The sequence below is a fragment of the Tarenaya hassleriana genome, unplaced genomic scaffold (genome assembly GCF_000463585.1).
Source record: "Tarenaya hassleriana unplaced genomic scaffold, ASM46358v1 Cleome11, whole genome shotgun sequence".
Lineage (NCBI taxonomy): Eukaryota > Viridiplantae > Streptophyta > Magnoliopsida > Brassicales > Cleomaceae > Tarenaya > Tarenaya hassleriana.
The window spans coordinates 1089885-1114758 of NW_010961290.1; the positions used below are offsets into that span (position 1 = coordinate 1089885).

At 41.3% G+C, this 24874-nt stretch overlaps 7 protein-coding genes and 1 long non-coding RNA gene across 17 annotated transcripts; 5 read left to right on the plus strand and 3 right to left on the minus strand.

Annotated features, from left to right (window-relative positions):
• Positions 1–330: 330 nt before the first annotated feature.
• LOC104805294 (nudix hydrolase 13, mitochondrial-like) lies at positions 331–2390 on the minus strand. 3 transcript variants are annotated; one of them, XM_010529811.2, is made up of 6 exons: positions 1824–2385; positions 1653–1730; positions 1279–1378; positions 1080–1163; positions 781–936; positions 331–669 (listed from the first exon to the last, which is right to left on the minus strand). In XM_010529811.2, the coding sequence occupies exons 2-6, from the start codon at positions 1721–1723 to the stop codon at positions 496–498; spliced, it is 585 nt and encodes a 194-aa protein (XP_010528113.1). In that variant the 5' UTR covers positions 1724–1730; positions 1824–2385; the 3' UTR covers positions 331–495. The 3 variants fall into 3 exon arrangements, with proteins under 3 accessions (XP_010528113.1, XP_010528112.1, XP_019057079.1); XM_010529810.2 differs by having other exon boundaries at positions 1279–1393; positions 1824–2383; XM_019201534.1 differs by having other exon boundaries at positions 603–685; positions 1279–1393; positions 1824–2390.
• A 214-nt stretch (positions 2391–2604) lies between these two features.
• On the plus strand, positions 2605–5852 carry LOC104805298 (proline-rich receptor-like protein kinase PERK12). 7 transcript variants are annotated; one of them, XM_010529821.1, is made up of 8 exons: positions 2606–3278; positions 3641–3844; positions 3939–4147; positions 4235–4361; positions 4511–4585; positions 4789–4972; positions 5076–5208; positions 5352–5852. In XM_010529821.1, exons 2-8 carry the CDS (start codon positions 3700–3702, stop codon positions 5619–5621), a joined length of 1143 nt encoding a protein of 380 aa, XP_010528123.1. In that variant the 5' UTR covers positions 2606–3278; positions 3641–3699; the 3' UTR covers positions 5622–5852. The 7 variants fall into 7 exon arrangements, with proteins under 7 accessions (XP_010528126.1, XP_010528123.1, XP_010528122.1 ...); XM_010529820.1 differs by having other exon boundaries at positions 2606–3093; XM_010529823.2 differs by having other exon boundaries at positions 2606–3093; positions 3719–3844.
• Positions 5853–6227: 375 nt separating this feature from the next.
• Positions 6228–7633, plus strand: LOC104805299 (protein COFACTOR ASSEMBLY OF COMPLEX C SUBUNIT B CCB1, chloroplastic). Its single transcript, XM_010529826.2, has 4 exons — positions 6228–6655; positions 6752–6876; positions 6977–7129; positions 7268–7633. Exons 1-4 carry the CDS (start codon positions 6299–6301, stop codon positions 7452–7454), a joined length of 822 nt encoding a protein of 273 aa, XP_010528128.1. The 5' UTR covers positions 6228–6298; the 3' UTR covers positions 7455–7633.
• Positions 7634–8745: 1112 nt separating this feature from the next.
• Positions 8746–15795, plus strand: LOC104805301 (alpha-mannosidase At3g26720). Its single transcript, XM_010529830.1, has 29 exons — positions 8746–9060; positions 9155–9238; positions 9324–9412; positions 9503–9677; positions 9834–9953; positions 10035–10118; positions 10195–10266; positions 10361–10474; positions 10594–10694; positions 10776–10869; positions 10954–11121; positions 11208–11291; positions 11556–11621; positions 11714–11770; positions 11901–12120; positions 12343–12479; positions 12571–12633; positions 12767–12826; positions 12915–12986; positions 13135–13182; positions 13268–13387; positions 13472–13537; positions 13656–13768; positions 13849–13933; positions 14082–14192; positions 14281–14376; positions 14482–14529; positions 14708–14776; positions 15388–15795. The coding sequence occupies exons 1-29, from the start codon at positions 8860–8862 to the stop codon at positions 15622–15624; spliced, it is 3054 nt and encodes a 1017-aa protein (XP_010528132.1). The 5' UTR covers positions 8746–8859; the 3' UTR covers positions 15625–15795.
• A 254-nt stretch (positions 15796–16049) lies between these two features.
• LOC104805300 (RING finger protein 10) lies at positions 16050–20004 on the plus strand. Of its 2 annotated transcripts, none has more exons than XM_010529828.1 (9): positions 16050–16321; positions 16586–16632; positions 16725–18002; positions 18229–18317; positions 18641–18743; positions 18828–18932; positions 19097–19217; positions 19355–19525; positions 19628–20004. In XM_010529828.1, the coding sequence occupies exons 1-9, from the start codon at positions 16135–16137 to the stop codon at positions 19765–19767; spliced, it is 2241 nt and encodes a 746-aa protein (XP_010528130.1). In that variant the 5' UTR covers positions 16050–16134; the 3' UTR covers positions 19768–20004. The 2 variants fall into 2 exon arrangements, with proteins under 2 accessions (XP_010528130.1, XP_010528131.1); XM_010529829.1 differs by having other exon boundaries at positions 16604–16632.
• A 237-nt stretch (positions 20005–20241) lies between these two features.
• LOC104805303 (light-regulated protein) lies at positions 20242–21089 on the plus strand. The gene is made up of 3 exons (XM_010529831.2): positions 20242–20553; positions 20627–20782; positions 20880–21089. Exons 1-3 carry the CDS (start codon positions 20363–20365, stop codon positions 20953–20955), a joined length of 423 nt encoding a protein of 140 aa, XP_010528133.1. The 5' UTR covers positions 20242–20362; the 3' UTR covers positions 20956–21089.
• A 100-nt stretch (positions 21090–21189) lies between these two features.
• Positions 21190–24111, minus strand: LOC104805958 (transcription factor ICE1-like). The gene is made up of 6 exons (XM_010530677.1): positions 22808–24111; positions 22415–22642; positions 22180–22321; positions 21881–21964; positions 21693–21796; positions 21190–21593 (listed from the first exon to the last, which is right to left on the minus strand). Exons 1-6 carry the CDS (start codon positions 23948–23950, stop codon positions 21402–21404), a joined length of 1893 nt encoding a protein of 630 aa, XP_010528979.1. The 5' UTR covers positions 23951–24111; the 3' UTR covers positions 21190–21401.
• Positions 21746–22204, minus strand: LOC104805302. Its single transcript, XR_770453.1, has 3 exons — positions 22104–22204; positions 21881–21964; positions 21746–21796 (listed from the first exon to the last, which is right to left on the minus strand). It is a non-coding gene; the product is annotated as an uncharacterized LOC104805302 (long non-coding RNA).
• Positions 24112–24874: the final 763 nt, after the last annotated feature.

Genomic DNA, 24874 nt, shown 5'->3' on the forward strand with positions numbered 1-24874 from the left:
AAAGAGTGAGTCCAAGAGAAAGACAAAGATGCTGCCATTTGGGATGAGACAAAAGAAACACGAAGGTCAAGAAACCTACTCAACGTTGAACAGCAGACAATGAAGTAGTTGTGAAGGATTTTACTAAAGTATGCATGGGGATTTGGATTAAGGTTTCATTAAGTCAATCCTTAAGCATGGGTTTTGTGTAATTACTCTGCCTTTTTTTTGGTCTTCTTGTGATAGATGTCCAAGGGGGGCAGACAAGACAAGACAGCATCTTATATCAATACATAACCTCTCTGTTTGTCTCTTCTTGACAATTACATCCAAGAAATTGCAAGTAGCATAAAAGAAATCAAGAGAGATGAATTTGATCCATTTGTCTGAAAACGATTTGCTTCTTGTATAGTTTACAAGCCATGAAAAATTGCCAGAGAGAGTTACAAGACATGCTATTCAAAGATCCAGAAACATACCATCACTTTAAGTGTGATGTGTCTTGGAGAATGAATTCTAACTAACTACAAAGCAATAACGAGGATCATAACACTCCCCTAAATCTGACACAACCTCTTCCTTGGTTCCCAATCTTCCATGTTCATGTTCTGTCATTACTCTCAGAAACTCTTTAAGAGCTCTCCTCATCCACTCATACCGGCATAGCTCCAATGCTTCTTCAGTGCTCAGCTGCATTTTCACCAATCTAGAATCTCATCAATCATTCAAACATGTGTGTATGTATGCACATACATACATGTATATGTATCATTATATGTATGACTACATATTTGTGCTTACCCATATCCTCTTTCTATTTTCTCTCTCTGGCCACGCCTCGAGTTCTTCTGTTACCTCCAATGCAAACATGTAACCTTTGCATCCTCCTTCTTTGCAGCATTCAGCATCAGCTGAACTGCTTTTGCTTCTAAACTCCCAAACTCCCAATGGAACTTCCTGAACATGCATACAACAGTAAAGGACTTTCAATCTTCAATCTACAATCTAACAAATCTCTTTCTTGATGATTCTACAATCAGAAGAAACAAAACAAGAAATTTCTTGGGATGTTTCCAATGTCTGTCAAAACGCCAACTTACTCTCAGTATTCCTTTCACTCCGGCTTCTTCCATGGCTTCACGGGTCGCGGCCTCCAGAACAGTCTCATCATCCTCCCATCCCCCCTGAAAATGCAAAAATCATTTAGCATACGTTGGCACATACATGGTCCTTCAGCTTCATATCAAAACAAAGCTGATCATTAAATGGAGCAATACAGGAATATCCAAATGTAAAAACCTTTGGAAAGACAAGATCATGACGATTAGGAGATGAAACCATAAGAACTTCGATCTTGCTCTCAAAGTCAACATTCAGATCCTCATCATCCTTTACCAGCCTGTAGGGAATGCATCTGTCATGTGTATGAACATTATTGCATCAAGGGATGCTGTTTTGTATCTGATTAAGATTTAGATTAGAGATTGCAATTGAAGCGAGGCCGAAGCGATTATAAACCAAAGAGCGGACAACCATTGCAGCACCGCAGTTTGGTATCGAGAATAATGTAAGGATTTGGATCAAACCTGCCTCTTATATGAAAAGCTTGACGAAACACACGAACACGATGAAAAGAAACTATTCCAACAAGATGAGAACAAAGAAGTCAATACCCAGAAACAAGGCGAAAATTGTTGTCGTAACGTTGCCTGTCTCGTCCGGTTCGGGCCGAAAGGGACGACATTGATATCCTGAGAAATGGGAATCAACCCAAAAAAGCTCATGAAGCTATGTAAAAAGAGACAATGAACCAAGAAAAGGAAGGAAGGAAGGAGACAAGTTACTCGCAGAAAAAGCAGCTCCTCAAACTCTGGAGATTCTTGTTCTTGTCGTGAATGTTAGCAACGAGGCATCTTTAGACCTTCCACGGTAAATCTGAATCATCTTCTTCAAATCATATTTCAGAATAATCCGCCCAAAAAAAGAAATACAGAAAAAGATCGATCCTTTCTTTTAGGGAAGCAGAGATTTTTGCGGGAGAGGGAAAGGCTGAGAGGCATTGCTTTGTAACCACCCGTTTATTTTCATTCATGTTCACCCATCAAGTCTGCACCTTTCATATGCATGATCGAGTCCAGAGAATGCCCATATCAAACTCATCATTCATCATCACGCCATTGCCGTGCGCTCAAGTCCTGGGCAAAGAAGCGTGGAAGATAAATGGGCCTTTAATGGGCCTACAAGTGGGCTAAAATATGGATAATGAAGCCGAGAAGATAAATGGGCCTTTTGGTGGTCGCCGTGATCTTCATTGGCTCTCGTTGACTAACCACACGGAACGCGAAACCGTGAAACCGCTCTGCCACTGAAAGACCAAACGTTTCCCGACCCCACTTTTTTGTCATACAATTCGCTATATATATTTCTTTTTTTTGTTAAAAGTGAATAAAAAATTACAATATTTAGAGAATATTTTAATGAATGTCTGTTCGTTGAATATTTAATTTAAATTGCTATAAATACCTTTTAGTGAGCCTGTAAAGTAATACGAAGAAGATTATGTAGTCAAACCACCTGCATCTACATTTTAAATTCACATTCCGCGAAAAAGGACACCCATATTTTACATTTTCAGGATATGTACGTAAGGTAACAAATACCAAATCAACGATGAAAACAAACAGAGGAGAGCCTCTGCGTGTTCGTCCTCTGGACTTGAGGCGGAAGACAACGTTACAAGCCTCTCTCTTGTTCTTGTTCTTGTTATTGTTCTTGTTCTTGTTCTTGCTTGTTTTGACTCTATTCGCTGGATTGCAATCTGTCGAAGAGACCCACTTGCTCTGTTCTTCAAAGGTTTAATCTTTATCCTTCCCCACAAAAAGAAAATTGAAAATCATATGGTGGGGTAGTTGGCGTAAACTCTGTCAATGTCAATTCGAGTAACATAAGCTACGGGAATGCCGCAAAATTGAATCTTGCAGTAAAATTTGTAACGAGTTTGATATTTCTGTTGAAGTCTGCAGAGAGAGAGAGAGAGAGAGAGAGAGGATTGTCTGCGCGATGTCACTTTCTGTCGGCATTGTCGGATGACTTGATTCTCTTACAATCTCTATGGTGAGTTTATTCTAGAAAAATTGCGGCGGCGGAGGTTGATGCTTCAGGGGCTTGTCCTGAATCGGTTTTCCGACCATTCATCAGGGATGTTTTCTGGGTTTATCGAGTCTCCGTATCTGTGTTCGTAGATTTCCGTTCTGGGTTTTCATCTCTGGTAGTCCATCGATTTGTCTCTGCACAAAAAAGTAATCCCCCCCCAATTTAATGTCGGAAATGTGGGAATTCCCGCCGTTGATTTAGGAAATTGTCGATTCCGTGATGTTTTCATGCTGATGAACTTCAGCTTTCTGAATATCTGCTTGTGTCGCCATTTCTCTGGTGCTCAAGTTTTGGAATTTATGTCAATGAATTTATGTGAATCCATATCTGTTGTCGCATATCTCCACCCATTCATGTAGAAGAATCTTATTCATTTACATTTTGACTCCTTTTACCTCTTTTAATGAAAGTTGTAAGTAAATCCACAAGCCTTGTTTGCTTTTGTTTTTTTTTGTCTTGTCTTTTACTGTTTTTCTTATCGAGCCTCGCCGCCATTTCTTGCTTTCAGGTAGTTATGGCATGGTAGAAGTTTGAAGAATCTCTGAAAGAGTTTTTTTTTTGTACCAAATGTCAAAAACTCTTGCAGCAGCCATTGGAGGTGCTGCAGGAGCTCTTGCATTCATGGCTCTCTTGATCTTTCTCCTATGGTTTTGCCGCTTTCTTTGTCGGAATCTGTCAAGAACTTCTGAGACAACCTCCTCTTCTATTCAAAGTAATCAAACTCTTTAAAAAGTTTAGTTCATGTCCATAGTTTGATGACTGGTTATATCAAGAAGATCGATCCCCTTTTTGCCTTTTCTTTTCAGCAATGAGAAACGTCACGACCGAGTTGTCTCTTCGAGAAGCTGGAAGATTTGAGTTGGACGAGTTGACTCAGGCCACCAATGGTTTTACCAGTAAGAGTCTCATAGGTGAAGGCAAGTTTGGTGAGGTTTACAAGGGATTGCTTCAAGACGGCATGCTCGTGGCCATCAAGAAGCGACCCGGATCTCCTACTCAGGAATTCATCAATGAGGTTATATAAACCTTACTCTTGTTTTCTAGAATTTGAGAATCAAGATTCAGAAGAGCTGAACTAAGAGGTCTCGAAAACGCTTTTCAGATCCGATATCAGTCATCTATCCATCACCGCAATATCGTCACTCTCTTGGGTTACTGTCAGGAAAACAATATGCAGTTTCTGGTTTATGAGTATATTCATAATGGAAGTGTTTCCAGTCACCTTTATGGTAAGCTCTCTCTGTCATATCAAAATTCCATCTTTTAGATTGGCATTCACATAAGAATACCATATGATGTCCTAACTTAAAAGTGATTCTTGGCCAGGAAATTTTAACATTATTCATCATCATCACTCATCTTCTTCTTCTTCGATCAGGTGATGGTGGCAAAGGGCCTGGACAGAAGCTAGAATTCAGGCATAGGCTCATGATATCTCTCGGGGCAGCTAAAGGTGATCATCCTCTGCAAAATCAGTGAGCATTTGTGGCTTTCCTGGTATCGGCTTTTTCTTTTTTCGGGTAGATAGAACAATCAAAGTAATGAGCCTTGATTCACTCAAACTAGGTGCTTTGAACACAGCTTTTCTTGTTGAATTTCTCCTCCCTGATCTGTAATCTGTATATCCTTTCCTCTTCTGTTGTTCTTGGATTCCAGGATTGGCACATCTTCATTCTTTGAGTCCTCTACTAATACACAAGGATTTCAAAACAACCAATGTCCTTGCAGATGAAAATTTCACTGCCAAGATTGCAGATTCAGGGCTTTGTACTCTCCTAGATACAGAGGATGCCGGTTCATCCTCTCGAATGGTGGCAGACGAGATATTACTCGCCCCGGAGTAATTTTACCTTTGAGGCTCCCACCTTCTGTTTTTTTGCAACACCATCTTCATGAAAAAGATAGAACCAGTTTCTCAGATGAATCAGCATTTTCATTTGCAGGGTTCAAGAGTTCAGAAGATTTTCAGACAAAAGTGATGTTTATGCCTTTGGGGTATTCCTACTGGAACTAGTGACTGGTCGAGAAGCATCAGAGCCGTCCCCTTCGTGTTCAGACCAAACTCTTCTCGAATGGGTATGTAAAAAACTGATTCTCGAAACCATGAGTCAGAAACGAAACGGATCAAAGAGTTACGCTGATCAGTTGATTGAAAAAGTGAAAGAGACATGATGAATCAGTAACTTAAGCCAAAGGGTATCACGTTTTTCACATTGCAGATGCGAAACAATGTGGATTACACTGATCTATCCGTGGCGGTGATAGACGAGAGACTGGGGAGTAGCTACACAGAAGAAGGAATGGAGGAGCTGATAAGATTAACGGCACCATGTTTGGAAGTGTCGAGTGAGAGGAGACCTGAGATGAGCTATGTTGTGACAGAACTGAAGAGAATACTAGACAGAGAAGTGAGCTTGACGACATTAATGGGTGAAGAAGGCACACCAACCGTTACTCTTGGAAGCCAGCTTTTCAAAGCCATCCAGTGACAAGAATGGAGGAGGAGATGTTTGGTTCAAGTGTATAAAGAGCAGCTGATGCTAAGCTATTCGTGGTGTTTTCCCCTCCTTTGGATTGGAGTTGTTATTTCAGAATATTTTTTTTTGGTTTTCACCATGAATGCAGAAAATAAAGGGAGCCGAAGAGTGGGATGTAGAATTGTTAAACATGATCTTGAATCTTGAAGTGTAAATGATGTTTTAACAGATTCCCTTTTCTTGTATCAGCTTTTCTGTAAATTAAACAAAACATTAACAGTTTTTTGGATTCTCTCCATTAAAAGTAGCATAGGAGGAGAGAGTTTTCAAGTTTGATTTGCTAAATCTCGTAGGCACAGACAGTCAAAGTAGATCCCCGTATGAATGCATTGGCCGGATTCTATGTCGGAGAAAATCTTCTTACTGCAATACAGTTGAACGAGAACAGAACAGTGGTGGGTCTCTCTCTGTCTCCTCCGGAATCCTGATCCTGACTGTCGGAAAACACACACACAGATGAAAAACATGCTATGAATCAGATATTGTTTTGATTGAATTAAATTGGTACCCAGTAAATAAAAATGCAAGAAAAATCGTGGGCCATTCAATTTTTCACAGATCCAGCGACTCACGATCTCAAAGGCTAAGCCTTTTCAGCCCCACACTCTCCGCTCTCTCTATTCGTCTTCATGCCATCGACAATGACGACGAAGCTCCTCTCACCGCCGTTATCATGTCCGTGTATTATTCCCTCAAGAGAGGTGGTCGGGAGCTTTCATCGGCGGCGAATATGGCCGAGTTTCCGGCGGAATCGAGCGGGGGGCTTCCGTGTCGCCGCCGTCATGACGGAGGAGACCTCCTCCCTCTTCGCCGTTGCTTCTTCGGCGCTTCAGCTGCAGCAATGGTGGCATCAGAACCCTGATTCCGTACTGTTAATGGCGGAGACTGGAGGTTACTCGCTCGCCAGCTACTACACGTCTCTGGGTCTATTCGTGATATCAGTTCCAGGACTCTGGTCACTCATCAAGCGCTCTGTCAAGTCTAAGGTCTGTTCTTTCACGCTCCTCCGTTATACCCTAACCCCCAAATCCTTCTGGTTACCAATTTTTCCATTCGATTCACTATGAATCCGAATGCTCCAGGTAGTGCGGAAGACATTTGTAACCGAAGACGGAGTGAGGAAAGAGCCGAAGCAAGTTGCTGGGGAGATACTCTCATTCTTCACACGCAGCAATTTCCAAGTCACTGATCGAGGAGAGACGATCACGTAAGGCCCTGTTTACATAAAACCTGGTGAAATTTCTCAGGAAAGATTGTGAATTTGGTCATGAATCTCATGTGGGTTTGCATCTGTCTGATCCATTTAGGTTTGAGGGAATGATGGTTCCAAGCAGGGGACAAGCGGCGTTATTGACGTTCTGCACATGTATAAGCTTGGCTAGTGTGGCGCTTGTTCTCACCATTACTGTTCCTGACGTGGGCAACAACTGGTTCATCATCACCCTTCTCAGTCCACTCGCGTAAGGCCTCCCTCTCTTTCCTCTCTCAACTCTCACAACCCACACAAAAGAACAAAGAAACAGAGGTTCAGAATCTGAATCTTGTCTGAATGAGTAAGATCAAGATTTCTGGGTTTGGAATTGGATGGTTATGTGCAGAGGAGCATATTACTGGACAAAAGCGTCGAGGAAAGAGCAGATCGAAGTGAAGATGACGGTGGGAGGCGATGGGACATTGTCTGAGATTGTCGTTCAAGGAGATGATCTACAGGTTGAGGAGATGAGGAAGGATCTCAAGCTCAGTGAGAAAGGCATGGTTTATGTCAAAGGAGTCCTCGAGAGATGATGATGATGATCAACTTCATCTGCCATCCTTTTTTTGGTAAAGGACCCAACTTTTTTTTTTTTTGGCTGAGGGATTTAAAGATGTACGATGATATGCATGAGACATATACATCTTTATTGACATATGAGTGAATAGTTTTATAACAAGAAGGAGTTCTCATAATATATTTTTTTTTTAAAGATCGTTTTTTGTTAATAAAAACGGAATTCGAATAGTATTTTGAACTAATTTGGCACCATTTTATAAAAAAACTAAAAAAATGTAAACCTGAAAATAACGAAATTAACCCTAAAATATAATATTAAAGGCCGTGAATACAATTCACTTAATTGTGGGCTTTGCCTGGTTAGGTTAAGCCCAGCCCAATCCATTAGCTGTCTCTGTAATGATTTATTTATTTTCTTCTGAAGACGGAGATAAAATAATACAAGTTTCAAGCAAATATAAATAAAAAAGGGGGGGGGGGATATTATATTATTATTTCCTAATGCAAGTAGCTATCGTTTGAATTGATTTGCAATGATTCGTATGGAAAACAATTATAATGGAGTGACAAGGAGAAAAGCATAATTGTATGGAATCTTTTATCCCTTATGGCATAAGCAACTCAACAATATTCTAATTCATAATCCAAATTTGAGCGATCCAGTGGTAAGAGAATATACAAATCATGTTTTTACTCTGGGTTTAAATGGAAAATGATATTCATCTTAAAGATATTATTGAATCAAAGATCCGATAAACTTTCGGATTATCAAAAAAAAATCTAATCCACAAAAAAAAAAATACATACACTAACATACATATTATAAAACCATATATTTTTTTTACTTTCCAAAGTAAGATATAAATGAATTATATATTTTTTGTGTTGAATGATAATTTTAGCGATGATTTGTAGATGTATTGTATAATGTACGCCAACATCATTTTTTTCATAAATTTTTTTGATATATAAAATTTGTTATTTAAAAATATTTCATTCGTTAAATTTTAGTTCATTGGAATTTATATTCATTTTTATAAAAACAAATTATTTATTTTTAAGAGATTTTTATTTTCAGATAAAACTTTTAATTTTTTTTATTTTCTATTTAGATTAATTATGTTGATTCCAAAAGCGATATCACGGAATTAAGAAAAAATTTTAATTTAAATATTTAAACTTTTGGCGGATTTAATCAAAATATCGAACAATTAAAAGAAACAAAAAAAAAGTGGATAAAGTTTTTAAATTAATAAAAGAAAACCGTTTAAATATTGGGTCGAGAGACTGGGGAATCATCCAAAAATCGACTGTTGAATTGGAAGCTCCGACAGTCTCTGTCTTCCCCCAGAAAATTTCCTCGGCCTGACTTTCCACGCTCTTCACTCCTTCAGTCTTCTTCTTCTTCGAGCTTCGGCCATGGCGGTCGATGCTTTGTGCTTCCTATTTGTGGCCACGATCGTCGTCGGAGGCGTCCATTCGGAGTACATAGCTTACGACACCACGCCGAGGATCGTCCCCGACAAGATCAATGTCCACTTGGTCCCTCATTCTCACGACGATGTCGGCTGGTTGAAGACCGTTGACCAGTACTATGTCGGGGCGAATAACTCCATTCGGGTATTCCTTTGCTTCGTCCTCTCTGTCTTTCATGGAGAGACAATGGCTTCTGCGATTTTAGGGTTTCTTATCATGGGTTTTGTTGTTTGAACAGGGGGCTTGTGTGCAGAATGTGTTGGATTCCGTCATCGCGTCTTTATTGGATGATCCAAATAGAAAGTTCATTTATGTTGAGATGGTATGATTGCGACAAAACAAAATATTTCCCTAGATTTTTTTCTTTCTTGTTCGTTGGAATTGACAATGGTTCTTTGTTTTATCAGGCATTCTTCCAAAGATGGTGGAGACAGCAAAGTAAAGCTACAAAGATTAAGGTGAAGCGGCTTGTCGACACCGGTCAACTAGAGTTCATGTCCGTTCGATCTCACCTTTAAGTTCTCATGTTTTGCAGTGTCTTGTATTATTCCTGGTAATCTTCTTATTTTGGTATGTGCATTTGCAGAAATGGTGGGATGAGTATGCATGACGAAGCGACCCCACATTACATCGACATGATTGATCAGACAACCTTAGGCCATCAGTTTATCAAAAGTGAGTTTGGTCAGGTTCCCAGGGTGGGTTGGCAGATAGATCCCTTTGGACATTCTGCAGTGCAAGCTTATTTACTTGGTGCAGAGGTATATGTTGTTCATCATTTTGTACTTTTCGGATTCGGATACAATTTAACGTTTTTCACAAAATGAGCTGGATGAAGTAAGAGCTTTCCGTATATGCGTGATTAGCCTAATCCAGCTCAAGTTCTTTCATCTGATAAGTTTTGGTCACTAGTGCAGTTAGGCTTTGACTCGCTATTTTTTGCTCGAATTGACTACCAAGATCGTGCTAAGAGATTAAGGGATAAGACACTTGAGGTTGTCTGGCAAGGTTGCAAGTCCCTTGGTTCATCTTCACAGGTTTAAACCATTATCACTTATGCTTGTTTTGTATTACTGTTTGCTTGTCCTATCTCACCCCCAATTTGATGACTTTTGCAGATATTCACTGGTATATTCCCAAGACATTATGACCCTCCTGATGGTTTTACATTCGAGATAAACGATGTGTCACCTCCTATCCAGGTAATACGAATGGAACGTGGTGTGATGTGTTTGAACTCTGCCTTGAATTTATGCTGACAAAGCATCTTGAATAAAGGATGATACTCTCCTTTTCGATTACAATGTTCAAGAGAGAGTCAATGACTTTGTAGCCGCAGCCCTATCACAGGCAAGACTTTATAATATTTTCCTAGAAATAGCAATAATTAAAGAACTTTCGACGTGATCGATCATATATGTTGACTCGGCTTTCTCTTGTCAAGGCCAACGTTACCAGGACAAACCATATCATGTGGCTAATGGGGACAGATTTCCGTTACCAGTATGCAAATTCATGGTTCAGACAGATGGACAAGTTCATTCATTATGTCAATCTGGTATTTTGGCTTTCCTTTTAACAGACATTTCTGTTAGATATTTGAGATTTTATCCTCACCACTGATTTCCGGTTAGAAAAAGGTACCAAATTCTGTTCCGTCCTGTTTGGAATATCCAGGATGGGCGTGTGAATGCTTTGTATTCGACTCCATCTATCTACACTGATGCAAAATATGCAGCAAATGAGCTGTGGCCCCTCAAAACTGATGATTTTTTCCCGTGAGTTTGATAGCTGGGATCTTCCTTAGTGTAAATGCATCCATACATTGGTTAACTATTTCATGCGGCTACCCTTGCCAGGTATGCAGACAAATCTAATGCATATTGGACTGGATACTTCACGAGTAGGCCGAGCTTAAAAAGATATGTGAGAGTGCTTAGTGGCTACTATCTGGTATGCTATAACATGTCTAAAAATTCATAAATCTGCAGTTTCTTTTTGCTTCATTGTTATACGGTCTCCTTCTGCTTTGAACAGGCAGCTAGGCAATTGGAATTCCTGAGTGGGAGGAAGAGTTCTGGACCAAATACTGATATGCTAGCCGATGCCTTGGCAATTGCTCAACATCATGATGCAGTTAGTGGCACAGAGAGACAGCATGTTGCTGCTGATTATGCTCTTAGACTCTCAATGGGTTACATGCAGGTGCTTTTCGATTCTCACTAGGTTTTCATGCAGTTGTCTCCTCTTGTTGGCACCGTTATAATTTTTTTTCCTATGTTCATCATTAGGCTGAGAAGGTGGTTGCTGCTTCCCTTGCCTCTTTGTCAAAGTCAAGTGCTGGAGAGGAGAACTCTGCTACAAACTTTCAACAGGTATTATGCTTGTTTAGACTTTGTTTAGGATTCCAGATAATACTAGGCTGTATAGGAGGGCATTCAAATGTTATTGAAATCTCAAGCTTCAATTCGGATAAAATTTTCTTCTATTCGTGCACAAACTGATAGTGACTCGAGTCGCATAAACTTGTAGGGCCTTGTCTTAAAGCTTACGCATGATCACTTTGAAACCTCAGGTTACGACGAATTTTTGTGGTATCATAGTTTAGTATAATCTTATCTTGTGCAACTTTTTGGCAGTGCCCTCTACTTAATATTAGCTATTGTCCTGCATCTGAAGCCCCTTTGTCCAGCGGGAAGAGCCTGGTAAGTTCATCCGATTGGCCTACATTTTGTTTAAAGAGGACTTGGGTTGTTGCTTTGTTTTATCGTTTTTTCAACATTAATCTCTTCTGTAGGTTGTGGTTATCTATAATCCTCTTGGATGGAAACGAGAGGAAGTTGTACGAATTCCTGTGAGTGTTTCCATTTATTTCCTTTTTCCTGTCGAGCTAATCAATTTTTGGTTTATGAAAAATATTTGATTCAATATGACCTTCTGTCCGTTCATCTATTTTGGCAAATGTCTGTGGTCACTTCTTTTAGGTCTCTTCTCAAAATGTTATTGTCAAAGATTCTTCTGGGAAAGAAATCGTGGCTCAACTTCTACCTCTTGTGAAAGCCACATGGAGAATAAGAAATGAGTTTGTCAGAGCATACCTAGGAAAATCACCAAGTGGTGCTCCTAAGTATTGGCTCGCATTTACAGCTTCAGTACCACCTCTCGGTTTCAGCTCATATGTCATCTCAGATACTGCACAAACGGGTTTGCTATGTTTCTAAATGTGGATTCCCATGTAACAATGTTAGATAGGAATCTATGATCTTGACATTATATAACATATGTGCTCACATAACAAACAGTCGACAAAGAATGCAAAAGAAGAGCAATTTCATGTGTTATTTCTTTAGTTCATTTATATCTATTACGGATAATCCCTCACTAGTATATTTACTCGAACATTTCTTTTCTTTAATTTGATTGAAGGTCCGCATCCATTTGTTTCATCGGTCGTTGCTTCTGGAAGTATGATACCGAACGTAGAAATTGGCCAAGGAGATCTAAAGCTGCGCTATTCCTCAGATGGAGTAAAAATGACTCGTTATACTGATACCAGAAATCAGGTATGCTTTTCCTTTTTAGTTTCCTTTCTTCTTTTGCCTTTGGAATACGTAATTCTGAGTGATCTGATGTTGGGTTTTGGTGAACATTAAGGTTACCGCTGAGCAGACATATGCTTATTACATTGGAAGCAATGGAACCAACGAGGATCCACAGGTATCTCAAATCCGTACAAAAGCAACCTTATCTATTATACCTATCTTTATGCAGTGCTTTATTCAATTTTTTGGTTTTCTGTGGTTAAAAGAAAACAATTTCTGTGCTTTGATGTATGTTATATTTGTTGAAGGCTTCTGGTGCTTATGTTTTCCGGCCAGATGGTGAGCGCCCGATAAAATCCGAGGGAAAGGTAATAAAGCTAGAAGCTGCATCAATTACCTGAGTCTCTAACCATATGTGAAAATATGAAAGAAACCTTAGTGACTTGCTTTATTCAGGCTCGATTAACCGTTGTACGAGGCCCATTGTTGGATGAAGTGTACCAGGAGCTCAATCCCTGGGTATCACAGGTATTTTAATCCTGAAACTATACATATATATATATATATATATATATCCTATGCAGTTTAATTACATTAGAGAGGTTTTGAGACCTAGCAATCGTGATTCTTGATCCATCTTTTGGTATACAAAATGATGGGATGCATCAATTTGCAGACTACCAGGCTTTACAAAGGAAAAGATCATGCTGAAGTTGAGTTCACTGTGAGTTAATCTCTGTTTTTATAAATCTGTGTTTCACAAAACTTGATGAAGACCAGTCCAGTGCTTATCATTGCCTACTTTCTAGGTTGGCCCGATACCTGTTGATGATGGTATTGGCAAGGAGATAATCACTGCATTAACAACTACCATGAAGACAAATGGAACGTTTTACACAGATTCTAATGGCCGTGACTTCATCAAACGGGTACATATACAAGCTTCAGGCTCGTACTATTTGCCTTCTACACCTTTTCATTAATGTCATAAATTTTTAATTTTTTTTATGAAGATTCGGGACTTCAGGACAGATTGGGACTTGCAAGTGTACCAACCAGTTTCTGGAAACTATTATCCTGTATGATTTCAAACCCATCTGATGCTTTCTTGTGATAGACAGCAGTCCTTTTTGTACCAGTGAGACTAATTATGCTGAATTACTTCTGCCTTATGTCTTTTAAACCCTATCCTTTCAGATAAATCTCGGAATATATATGCAAGACGAGACCACAGAGCTTTCAGTTTTGGTGGATCGTGCTATAGGCGGATCCAGTTTAGAGGACGGCCAGATCGAGCTGATGCTTCATCGGTTTGTTACTGCCAGATTTATGTAACCTAGACACTAATATGTTCCTTTGCTTGTGTTTTACCTTTTTGTCATCCCTGCAGGAGATTACTTTATGATGATCACAGAGGTGTTGGTGAGGTTCTAAATGAAACAGTCTGTCTCCCGGATGGATGTAAAGGCTTAACTGTAAGGATATGTTCCCAACTCAATTTTGTCACCCAAATTTCTATTTCTTTCGCCATAATGTTTGAGAGCTTCTTTTGCAAAAAGAGAACCGAAGTTTCAATTTTTTCACCCAGAGCATTTTGCGTCTCTAACTTGAGTAATTTTGCAGGTTCAAGGGAAGCTTTACATACAGATAGACAATCTTGGAGACGGGGCAAAATGGCGTCGAACGTTTGGTCAAGAGATATACTCTCCGCTACTTCTGGCTTTCACACAACAGGTCGGTCAATCTGGATAGAAAAAGATTAGTGCTTAAGGCGGTGTATTTGTATTTCAGTTTTGGTGTGACAAAGTTATTTTCTTTGCAGGAAGGAAATACTTGGATTAATTCGCACGAGACCACATTCTCAGCGTTTGAACCGACATACTCGTTGCCAAAAAATGTTGCATTACTTACCCTCCAGGTTAGTTCGATTCAACCTGAAATCCTCACAGATCTATAGATTTTCTTGCCTGTGTCTGTAGAAGGTGCTCTTTTTTAACATGTCTGTCATTCTGAAAATTTTCAGGAGCTGGAAAACGGGGAAGTTCTTCTGAGGCTGGCTCACTTATTCGAGGTTCTTGATCATCTTTCATTTGTGTTTCTACCGTATATATAAAATCGTATTTATCTGCTATATGGTCATGTTTCCTTATATACACCGGCAAAGTTTGGATTTTGGATCTCTAACCGAAATGAATTGGGCACGGAACCTGGAATTGATGAGAGAAACTGGTTTTGGTAACATTGGGAAGGTGGGAGAGGACAAGGACTATTCAGGCATGGCAAAGGTAGAGCTGAGGAAGTTGTTCCGAAACAAGAAGGTAAAATAGAGACAAGACAAGAAAAACACAGATGTGATAGAATTTGTACTTCTGACTCGTAAGAAAGAGTCATTTGCTCCAACACGAAAAGCTGAGGATGACGTACAGGTGTCCTTGTCTAATTGTGAAAATGGAATATATGATCCATTTTCAAAGTTCACTTTCACCACAGATGTTGATCTCTCCGTTAGACAAGCAGTTTCAGAGTTAGATGGCTGGATTGCAAGAGCAGATTCAGGGCTTGTTGATGATTTGGAGAAGCTTCCATATGTAAGTGCTGCTCTGGAGCATTTGGAGCAGAGGAAAAAGTACTGGAATGAGCACAGGCTCTCTAATTTTAGCAAACCTAGCACGAAGGCTAGAAATCAGATGCAGTCTGTCTCACCTGCTAATGTTTCTCAAGTTGGCAATCATGTACCCGTCCAGGGGCATGGAACAACAGCTAGCTGTTCCAATAAGCTAAACAAATCATCAGTGGAGAAGTCCGATGGTGAATCTAGCTTGGACAAGAGTGGTGATGATGGCGACCATCGGATAGAAGACCGGGAGATCCTTTTATCTTCATCCTGCAATGGGAACAAAGGCCTCCTGATGCACCGGGGGGGTTTCAGATAAAGGAAGTAAAGGAGACGAGCCTATCAGCAAACAGAGAGAGGGCAGAGATGGAGAAGAGAAGGCTCGTCTGGAGAGTAGAAGGCGAAGGCGAAGCAGAAGAAGCGAAGAGAGGAGGAGCAGTGGATAAGGAGGAGCTGGTCGTGGTGCTTTCTCCCATGGAGATTCGCACTTTCTTGATCAAGTTTCAGACCATTGAAATGGTTGGTGAAACAGAGCAGCGTGACAGGTTTTGAAAAGAAAAAAAAACAGCGAGTTCAATGCTCATGGAATGGAGCGTGTTTGTGTAGTAAAACATGGGCTTGAATGGAAACTAAAATGATCTCTGTATTCTCTATTTTCAGTGATTTTTATGTGAATTTGAAACATAACCGATTTGAGATTGGAACCTGTTTTGGTTCATGACAGTCCAAATATTTTGTTATCTAAAATTAAACCGGAGATGAATCAAACCGGAAGCTGAACAAACGGAGCCAAAATCGATTGGGACGTCAAATTAATCAGACGTCCAGGAGCAGGGGTAATACGGTCATTTCATAGATGTCTCGATTCTCGAAAGATTCCGTATATCCTGGGATGAAGAAATCGGATCCTGGTCCTGGATCCGGATCCGGGTTTCCGTCGGTTTTGTATAAAGAAAAAAAAATCCAGTGATGTGTTGGGTTAATTTTTTTTTGTTTGTATGAGAAGCACAGAAGCGGTGGCTCCGAGCCGGCGAATCTCCCTCTCTCCTCCGTAGAATTTTCATGTCCATCTTGTCTCCTCCGCAATCTGAAGGTCCCAAGTCGTCGTTCTCATCTCCAGATCCATCTCTAAACCCTGTCTCTGAGTATGGCAGCGCCTCTTCTTCTCCTTCCCGGATCTCCTCCGAAATCGGATCTCTCGGCCTCGCCGGACCTCCTTCTCCCTCGGCTTTCTCCTTTGGCTCTCCGGGTAAAGGGATTCACTTGCCTACTCTACGCACCTGCTTGATTTTGCTTTCTAGGGTTTCGCTTTTGGGGGCCGAGGAATTAGGGCTCACGATTGAGAATTGGCGGACTTTATTTACTTGTTTGTTGCTTCGATCTCTTCCAGGGGGTAATTTGTTCGGAAATTTTAGCCACATGCTTGGAAATTTATGGTTTTGCTGTGGGTTTTGGTCTTACTAGTGATTTAACTTAAGCTCAGTTTAACATCTTGTTCTCGGATTTACTGTAGACACGATGGTTTCCGCAGGGGAAGATATCCGTGGATCTTCCAAAGAGGTAACTTGTCTCTTTCTCCTTGAATCACCCGCGCTTTGGGGGGACATTGAACATCGTTTTATAATGTTTTGCTATTGTCTTCTCCTTTGCAGGTGACCGGAATTGGCACAGGGATGGAGACCTTTTCCCGCCAGGGTGCAGACAGACATCACGACCATCCTCGATCAGATGGTCGACGGAATAGATCCAGAGGGAGAACTCATGGTTTTTCTCGAGGTCAGCATAATACAGGACCTTCCAATTCTCCTACAAGTGCTTCACGTCACAATCCGACCGGTAGAAGAGCCAATACAATCAGCGGGAACCATTTACTGAATTTTCACTATGATCCCATTTCATCGCCTCAGACCAGGGCTCCTCCTCAACCTCAAAGAAGGCCATACAAGAGAAGACCTTATAACAAGGATTTGTTTCTTCAGGCCAATTACAAGTTTGTTGTGTTGGACACAGGAGATCATTCCCCTGAGTCAATGGACCCTGATAAAATGCTGCAGTGGGACGATATAATTTGTGTCCGGTATTCCACCCCATCTCCTGTGCAATGCCCAATCTGCTTGGAGTATCCTTTGTGTCCACAGATTACCTCTTGTGGGCATATCTTCTGTTTCCCATGTATTCTTCAGTACCTGTTGATGGGTGTGGACGATCACAAGATAGAATGCTTCAAGAGGTGCCCCTTATGCTTTGTGATGGTGTCTCCAAAAGATTTATACACCCTTTATATTGAAAATGTCAAGCAATACTCTGTTGGAGATGTGATAGAATTTGTACTTCTGACTCGTAAGAAAGAGTCATTTGCTCCAACACGAAAAGCTGAGGATGACGTACAGGTGTCCTTGTCTAATTGTGAAAATGGAATATATGATCCATTTTCAAAGTTCACTTTCACCACAGATGTTGATCTCTCCGTTAGACAAGCAGTTTCAGAGTTAGATGGCTGGATTGCAAGAGCAGATTCAGGGCTTGTTGATGATTTGGAGAAGCTTCCATATGTAAGTGCTGCTCTGGAGCATTTGGAGCAGAGGAAAAAGTACTGGAATGAGCACAGGCTCTCTAATTTTAGCAAACCTAGCACGAAGGCTAGAAATCAGATGCAGTCTGTCTCACCTGCTAATGTTTCTCAAGTTGGCAATCATGTACCCGTCCAGGGGCATGGAACAACAGCTAGCTGTTCCAATAAGCTAAACAAATCATCAGTGGAGAAGTCCGATGGTGAATCTAGCTTGGACAAGAGTGGTGATGATGGCGACCATCGGATAGAAGACCGGGAGATCCTTTTATCTTCATCCTGCAATGGGAACAAAGGCCTCCTGATGCACCAAAATGTTGCTGGAGATCCAAAGGATAGGGACTCGTACAATTTTTATCAGGTGATTGATGACTAACGAACTGTTTCTATTGACTGTTTGCTTAGAATACTAATTCACAGTAGCACACAACTTATATCTTGCTATGTGCTGTCTTGAAGATTTCAAGACAGATGAGTTTTTTTTATATGTAAAGCACTGTTATTTTCTGTTTCTTAGAATGTTGGTTTACTTATTTGACATACTCAATGATTCTTTTCTTCCGCTTTGATTGTATGTGTCTTTCCAGTCTGTTGATGGTCAGCATATCGTCCTTCACTCATTAAATATGAAGTGCCTTATCCATCATTATGGCAGCTATGATTTACTTCCACCAAGGTATGAGTTGATCAGACTCATTTATGCTTCAGAGTTCTTTTATGAAAAATAAAATGAAATAGGCTTGAACGAGAGCTTCTTTAATTCCTTGACATCTAAAACAATGTGATTTCTGCCTGTACTTAACACTTTTGAAAAAGTGTGTGATGCACCTTGCACGGTACCTAGATTTATGAGTCCCAGAGAAGGAGACTACAATATGCAAATGCCATGTATAGAAAATGCAAGGAAAACACTCTTAATAGAAATGGTTGAGCAGAAAAGGACTTCAACTGCATTTTTGGTTTCTTCTCGACTTCTGATTCAAATCCACTAATCTGCAGAGTAAGAGGAAAGATATTGGAGTTGGAAACCGTTACCCAATCGGAGGGAATGAGGAGGCGCTACCGATTCTTGAGTCATTTTTCTTTGACTACTACATTCCTGGTATATTTCCGTGTGGTAGTTTATCTTCAGTGTGCAATATTAGCTCTGACAGTTTTCCTTGTGCTATCTTTTTTATTATGTCAGATATGTGAAATTGACATGCGAGAATCCTTGCCTCCCAATGCCTTTGCTCCGTTTTTGGATGAAATCAAGAAGCGTGAGAAGCAGAGGAAAGACCGTGCAAGAAAGGTATCCATATTCTGTTCTCTCCCATGTCTATTAATACATAGTTAATTAGAATATAATCAGATTAGTATCCCTGAATCTCTGCTCCTAAACCCTAGCAAACGTTAGGGCAAAAATACCCAAGTAGTACTTTCATGGCTTTGAAGTCATAGTCTTCTCCTCCTCAGGAACGGAAAGAGAAAGTCAAGGCTGAAGTAGCTGCTGCTGCAGAGCTTGCACCTCTGGTGACTAGTTTTGGGCAGTCCTCTCGTAACGACTTTCCTCCATTCTCCTTGGATGACTTTGAAGGTGAGCAAATTCCTCCATTCCGTATATGGAACTGTTACTGATTCTTGCTCATTGGTGTTGTTTTGACCGATCATTTCAAAACTGTTTATGTGCTTTTGCTGATCTGAATCAAGTGCTCTCTCCCTGTTTCTTATTAGCCCTTGGAAATGCTGCCCCTGTTTCATCAAGCCCTCCAAACACTGGGGAGAGGAGTTCATTCTCAAATGTGACAAGGCTTGGTTTTGCAGCTGGCCATGACTCCCCTGGCCTGATAAACTTGCCCACGAGCATCCAAAACAATTCCATTCAAGTTGCAAACACAGTCATAGGTACTGTACTGATATACTGATCCCAGCGTGAAAGTTCTATTCATGAGAATGTTTACTTGAGAATAATCTGAAAACAATGCGGAATGTTAAACGTGTGTTTAGGTTCAAGAAATCCCGGGGTAATGTCATTTGCAAGTGCGATATCGAGGACACCAGTCACTGAGACTGTCAAAGAGGCCGGGAAGAGAGGGAAGAAACCGGCCCGAGTGCTCCTATCAACATCCAGTGTTCGAAGATACTGAAAGATAAGTGCTTTATCGAAACGCGTTGTTTTATAAAAGTAGCCTCCTCGGAAACAGATCTCACTTGAGAAGAAACCAAGCCAAGAGGCATTAGTGTTTGGGTTTGTGTTAGAAAAAACAGTGTGTTTGGGTTTGGACCAAATCTTTGGTTCGTATGGAATGATTTATCGCTGTGGTGAACTGAATGTAAAATAATGCAAGGGGGACCTGTTACCATTGATGTGGCTTCAGGACAAATCTGAGTTGCTGAAATATCTGAGCAGAGTAGATCCAAAGAGATTGGAAAATATCACCCGAACTCCTTGTGGATTCCGGTTCTCTCACGGTGATATGTCCAAATCTTATCCATTCTTCGCTTTGGCTCAAAATATCTTCGTGTCTCTATGCGGGAAAATCGAATCGCTAGAAAAGGATAAGTTCAGTGAAGAAAATTATTGGAGGTACATATCATTTTATTTCAAAAGAAGAAAATAGGATTCCTCCAGCTATAAATGGGCGATCACTACACAAAATTTACAAAGAAGCCAATTCAATACACAAACCTGATCCATTTATCTTAGGACACACCAAAAACAAAAACAAAAACAAAAACAAAATGCAGACAGGCCTGAGCATGATGAACATGTCCACTCTCCCTGTTCCTTCGCCTCTGAATAGATCATCACCACCTTTCTTTCCACTTCCCTCTCCAAAACTCGATTCCAAATCCACTCCCAGAGTCTTCTCTGCAAAAGCAGCTCCTGCATCTTCTGATCCTCTCACCGTCGACTACAGCTCTTTCGTCTCGTAAGTCTCTCTCTCTCTCTCATCTCTCTGTTCTCTCATATATTGACCCTTTCAAAACTGCTCTTCGAATCAGCGTCTTCCCAGCTGAAGCGTGCGAGACGATTGGCGGGGAAGCCTGTTTGGCCGACGTTTACCCTGAAGTTAAGCTCACCTCTGAACCCACCACCCCAGCCATGCCAGCTTCAGAGCCCTATGACAGAGAGTACCTCGAGTACAACGACCCCAAGACGTAACACTTCTTGTCCTTGCGCCACTTCTTGTCTCTGTAGTTTTAGATCGTGTTAAAAGGAAAAACATACCTCTGATGTGTTACACAACTTGAACAGGGTTTTCTGCGCGGAGGCATGTGATGACCTTGGAGGAGAGTTCTGCAGCCCTGATTACCAGAAGGGTGTCTACTAGAAGTATAGAAGAAGACCCAGATGTGTATATTGCCCATATGTGATGTGCTTATATATATAAATCAGACATGTCTCTGTAACTACTTGTTGATACATCTACAGTCACATATAAAAAGAACAGCGAGTTGAACTGAAGTACCTGAAACCATGACCATGCCTCTGAACATCAGAATATGTAGTCTCTCCTTGAGAAACTTGCTCAAGAACCGTGATAAAGAAATTTCCTGTGCGCAGCTTGAGAAACAAAGCATGTGATACATTTGCTAAAAAGGTTGAAAGTTATGTAACACCCAGCCTTGAGTCAGGGCAAAACGCTTAAAAACATAGTTTTTCATCCGAATACATATTTGCTTAAACTGATGAGACTGAGAAGAAAATTGCAATACTAAGAGAAACTAGATCTGGCAGGCTGCTCCACAGATTCACATCTGCTGCGAGGGTCTTGTGCTAAACCACGCCAGCATAGCCTGCTGTATCCAAAAGCACTGCTTTGATTTGCTCCGGCAATATGTCCTGCCCTTCTTTGCATTGCTGCAAGAAAAGAACATGTTCAGACTCCCGCAGATGTGAATTTCCCGATAATTCTCCCTTATGAACCATTATAAAAAGCTGCCATATCACGGGAATCGTGTACATAGGCTAGTCGCCACATCTAACCATGGTGAAAAGCAAGCTGAGCACAGGAACAGCTCTTCACTAGTGATCTATTATGGATATTAGCCTTTCATATGAGCATACGCCAAGCAGCAAGACTAAAGATCGTGCTAAATTTTCCAGAAGTGAGGTTGTTGAATCGAACGCACTTTCTTCTCGCCCTTGCTCGACGGGGCTAAGACACATGACTGTCACCAAAAGGAATTCACTCTTAGTAGAAAGCAGTAATAGCACAAGTTTGGAGTCTCATATTTTTTTTTTTTCTATTTTACCAAGAAAGATGGTGGCAATCCGTATCTCAGTATGCTCTCTGCAAATATCCGCACTGCACAAAAATGCATCCATGAGCTGAAAACCTACAGCCAAAAAACAAATTACCCAGTTATCCCAAATCTTTTTTCCAATTGGGAAAAAAAACATTAGGAAATATATTAATTACACCATTATCCAAAGTTTCAAGCTTTCAACCATAGATAGAACTCAGATGATATCTACCTCTCCATAACTAGTGTAGCACCATTGCAGAAGAGAGCTTCTCAAGCTTTCCTGATCCTGAACCAACTTTTCTAACTCTTGTTTACGACTCTCTTGTGCTGCTGAACATCCAATCCTAGGTTATCCAAGGCTCTCATGGTGGAAAGCAGGAGACCAGGTCTACGTCCACAGAACATATGTATATTCACTGCCCTTCCTTCTCTTAATCTAACCTCAACCTGCAAAGAAAGCATCATACAGTTATGTAATACGTGAAACCCGAGTTTCCTCTAGCCATCTAAAGCAAAGTTCTCGAGAAGAGATAAGCTTACCCTTGCCGGCTGGCCTTTGGGGCTCGGCAATGAGGAAGGACATAACTCTTCCTTGAGACGGCAAGGAAGCGACTGCGGGGTAGGTGTCAATGGGTGGAAGTTTGATGAAGGAGGCAGTGTCAAAGACCCGGGTGGAGTAGACTCCAGTTCGTTGTGAAGATCATTGATCCTCTGCAAGAGTTCCTTCAGATAGTCAATGGCGTCTCCAAGTATCGAAGCTCTATCCATCTGGAAAAATCCACAACCAAAACCTTGCCATGAGTCTTAGAAAGAGAGTGCACAATCCTCGATGCAAGCAATTAACAGAGCAGATTCAGAGATACTTTTCCACAACCATATAATCAAAGAACACAACTTGTGCTGGAAAAAGGGGAGATGAAAAAAGGATCTTACTTTGCTGATCTTGGGGACAACTGATCTAAGCATGTAAAGCCTATCATTGAGCTTCTTCCTCCGCCTTCTCTCGGCCATCAAATTCTTCGCAGGCATTCCCTTCTTCTTGCCCTTTTGCTCTCCTCCGCCGCCTCCACCGTTCTGAACATCCTCACCTGGTTTTAGGCTCTCGTTGAGCTCGTCAGACTCGTAATTCAACCCAGAGACCTCAATCCCTGTCTCATCCATCTCTCCCTCGTCACTCAGCTTCCTCATTCCTGAATTCTCAGAACTTCCCATCTTACTCCCCGAGTTCTGACGCATCGCGGCTCGCTTTTGGAACAGTGTCGGCTGCGCGCCAGATGATGCCAATACATCTAGCGGTTTCAGGACCTTGGCTCTGTTCCCGAAAACGCCATTGGCGGCGCTCTCAAAGCCCTCGAGTTCCAGAGGGTTGAACCCGCCTCCACCCAAAGCGGAGCTGTTGTCCGGCGTCGGGAGCGAGGACCGGACGGCGAGGTAATCGGTGGCGGAAGCGAAGTCCGGATTCCCCATCTGCGTTTGAGACATCAATCCGGAGAAGCCCATCGAATTCGGAACATGATTTCCGTGAAACTGTCCCAGGAAACCGGATTCAGAGCCGAACTCGAAGGCATTGTCAAAAGGATTAGCGGAGGGGACGTTGAGGTGCGGAGCGACGCAGGACTTGGCCGTTAAGAATGGTTGAGGTGGCTGTGAAGGGTCGAGGTTAAACGCCTGCGACGGAGAACACGAGGAAGAGGAGTCAATCGACTGCTGAAGAAGGAGATTCTCAGGTGGGTTAAAGGCGAATCCACCGAACAATCTGAAATCATGGTGGTTGTGGAGGATCTGGAGATCGTGAGGAGGTGGGTTGGTGAACCAGTCACCCTCGAGCATGGGTCTGAAGTGTGAGAGAGAAGCTCCTCCATCGTCTTGGTTTCTGGTCCACGAAGCAGCCTCGTCGCCATTTCCGCCGTCCTTGTCCTCCGGTGGCCGTTCTCCGGTGGAGCCTAACCAAACGACGCCGTTTCCTTCCAAACCCATCTGAATCAAGGAGACTGCGGGGAAAAGTGAAATGCGGAGGGAAATTTGAAGATGAAGCAGAGAAGTGGAAGAGAAAAGAGTTTGAAAAGAAACGCGCATCTACTTTGAATTTTCATAGACCGAAAAGGGCATTGAAGAGGGAATCACAAGAATTTCATGAAGTGCGCAAAATCAGAGAAAAAGCGAAATCAAAAAGGGAAGAATGAAGATTCAGAGCTCAAATTAAAAACCCTAACAATTGAAAGATTGGGAATTGAAACGCCCACCACTCCTTTTCTCTCTCTGCTTCAACACGACCCCGAGGTTCTCGTGACTCTTCTTTCCGCCTTTCACCGCCACTCGTTTTCGCCACCTCCCTCTCTCTCTCTCTCTCTGAGTTAACACTTGGAAGATGATTTATCATTTGTCTGGTGTTATTTGCATAACAATGGCGCCTCTGCGCTAATCCATGCACGCGTGTCCGCCATGCAACTGCTAATCTGTGGAAGAAAAAAAATTAATTAAAAACTATAAACTTTGAGAAGAGAAAATAATAGCCAAAAAAAATTCTTAAATATATGAATTTTATTGTAATATTATATGCATAACAGGCTAATCAATAAAAGGATCTTCTCTCTTTATATAATATGTAGATGGACATCATCGGCCCAAAAGGCCTTAAGGTTGATTTCCTATTGGGCCTTATTATACGGATCAAATACGGCCCAAGTTAGATCGAATCACGTGGCCGCACGTGAGATCATCTCTCTCCCCCTCTCCCTCACCTAATAAAAGCTTACAAATCCACATGCAGATATTGCCGCTGTAGTAATGAGAGACAGACAATCCAAGCAGCCATAGAGAGGTGAAGATGAAAGGGTTAAGCTTTTTAGGATTTAATTTAATTACCCAATAATTACACACTGATTACTTACCTTAATCCCAATTAATTTGCCTTTCGGTTTTTCGTCAACCAAAAATGTGTCTTAATCCAAGATTCTCACTTTAACTTCTTGACAATATATTATCTTCCACACCCAAATC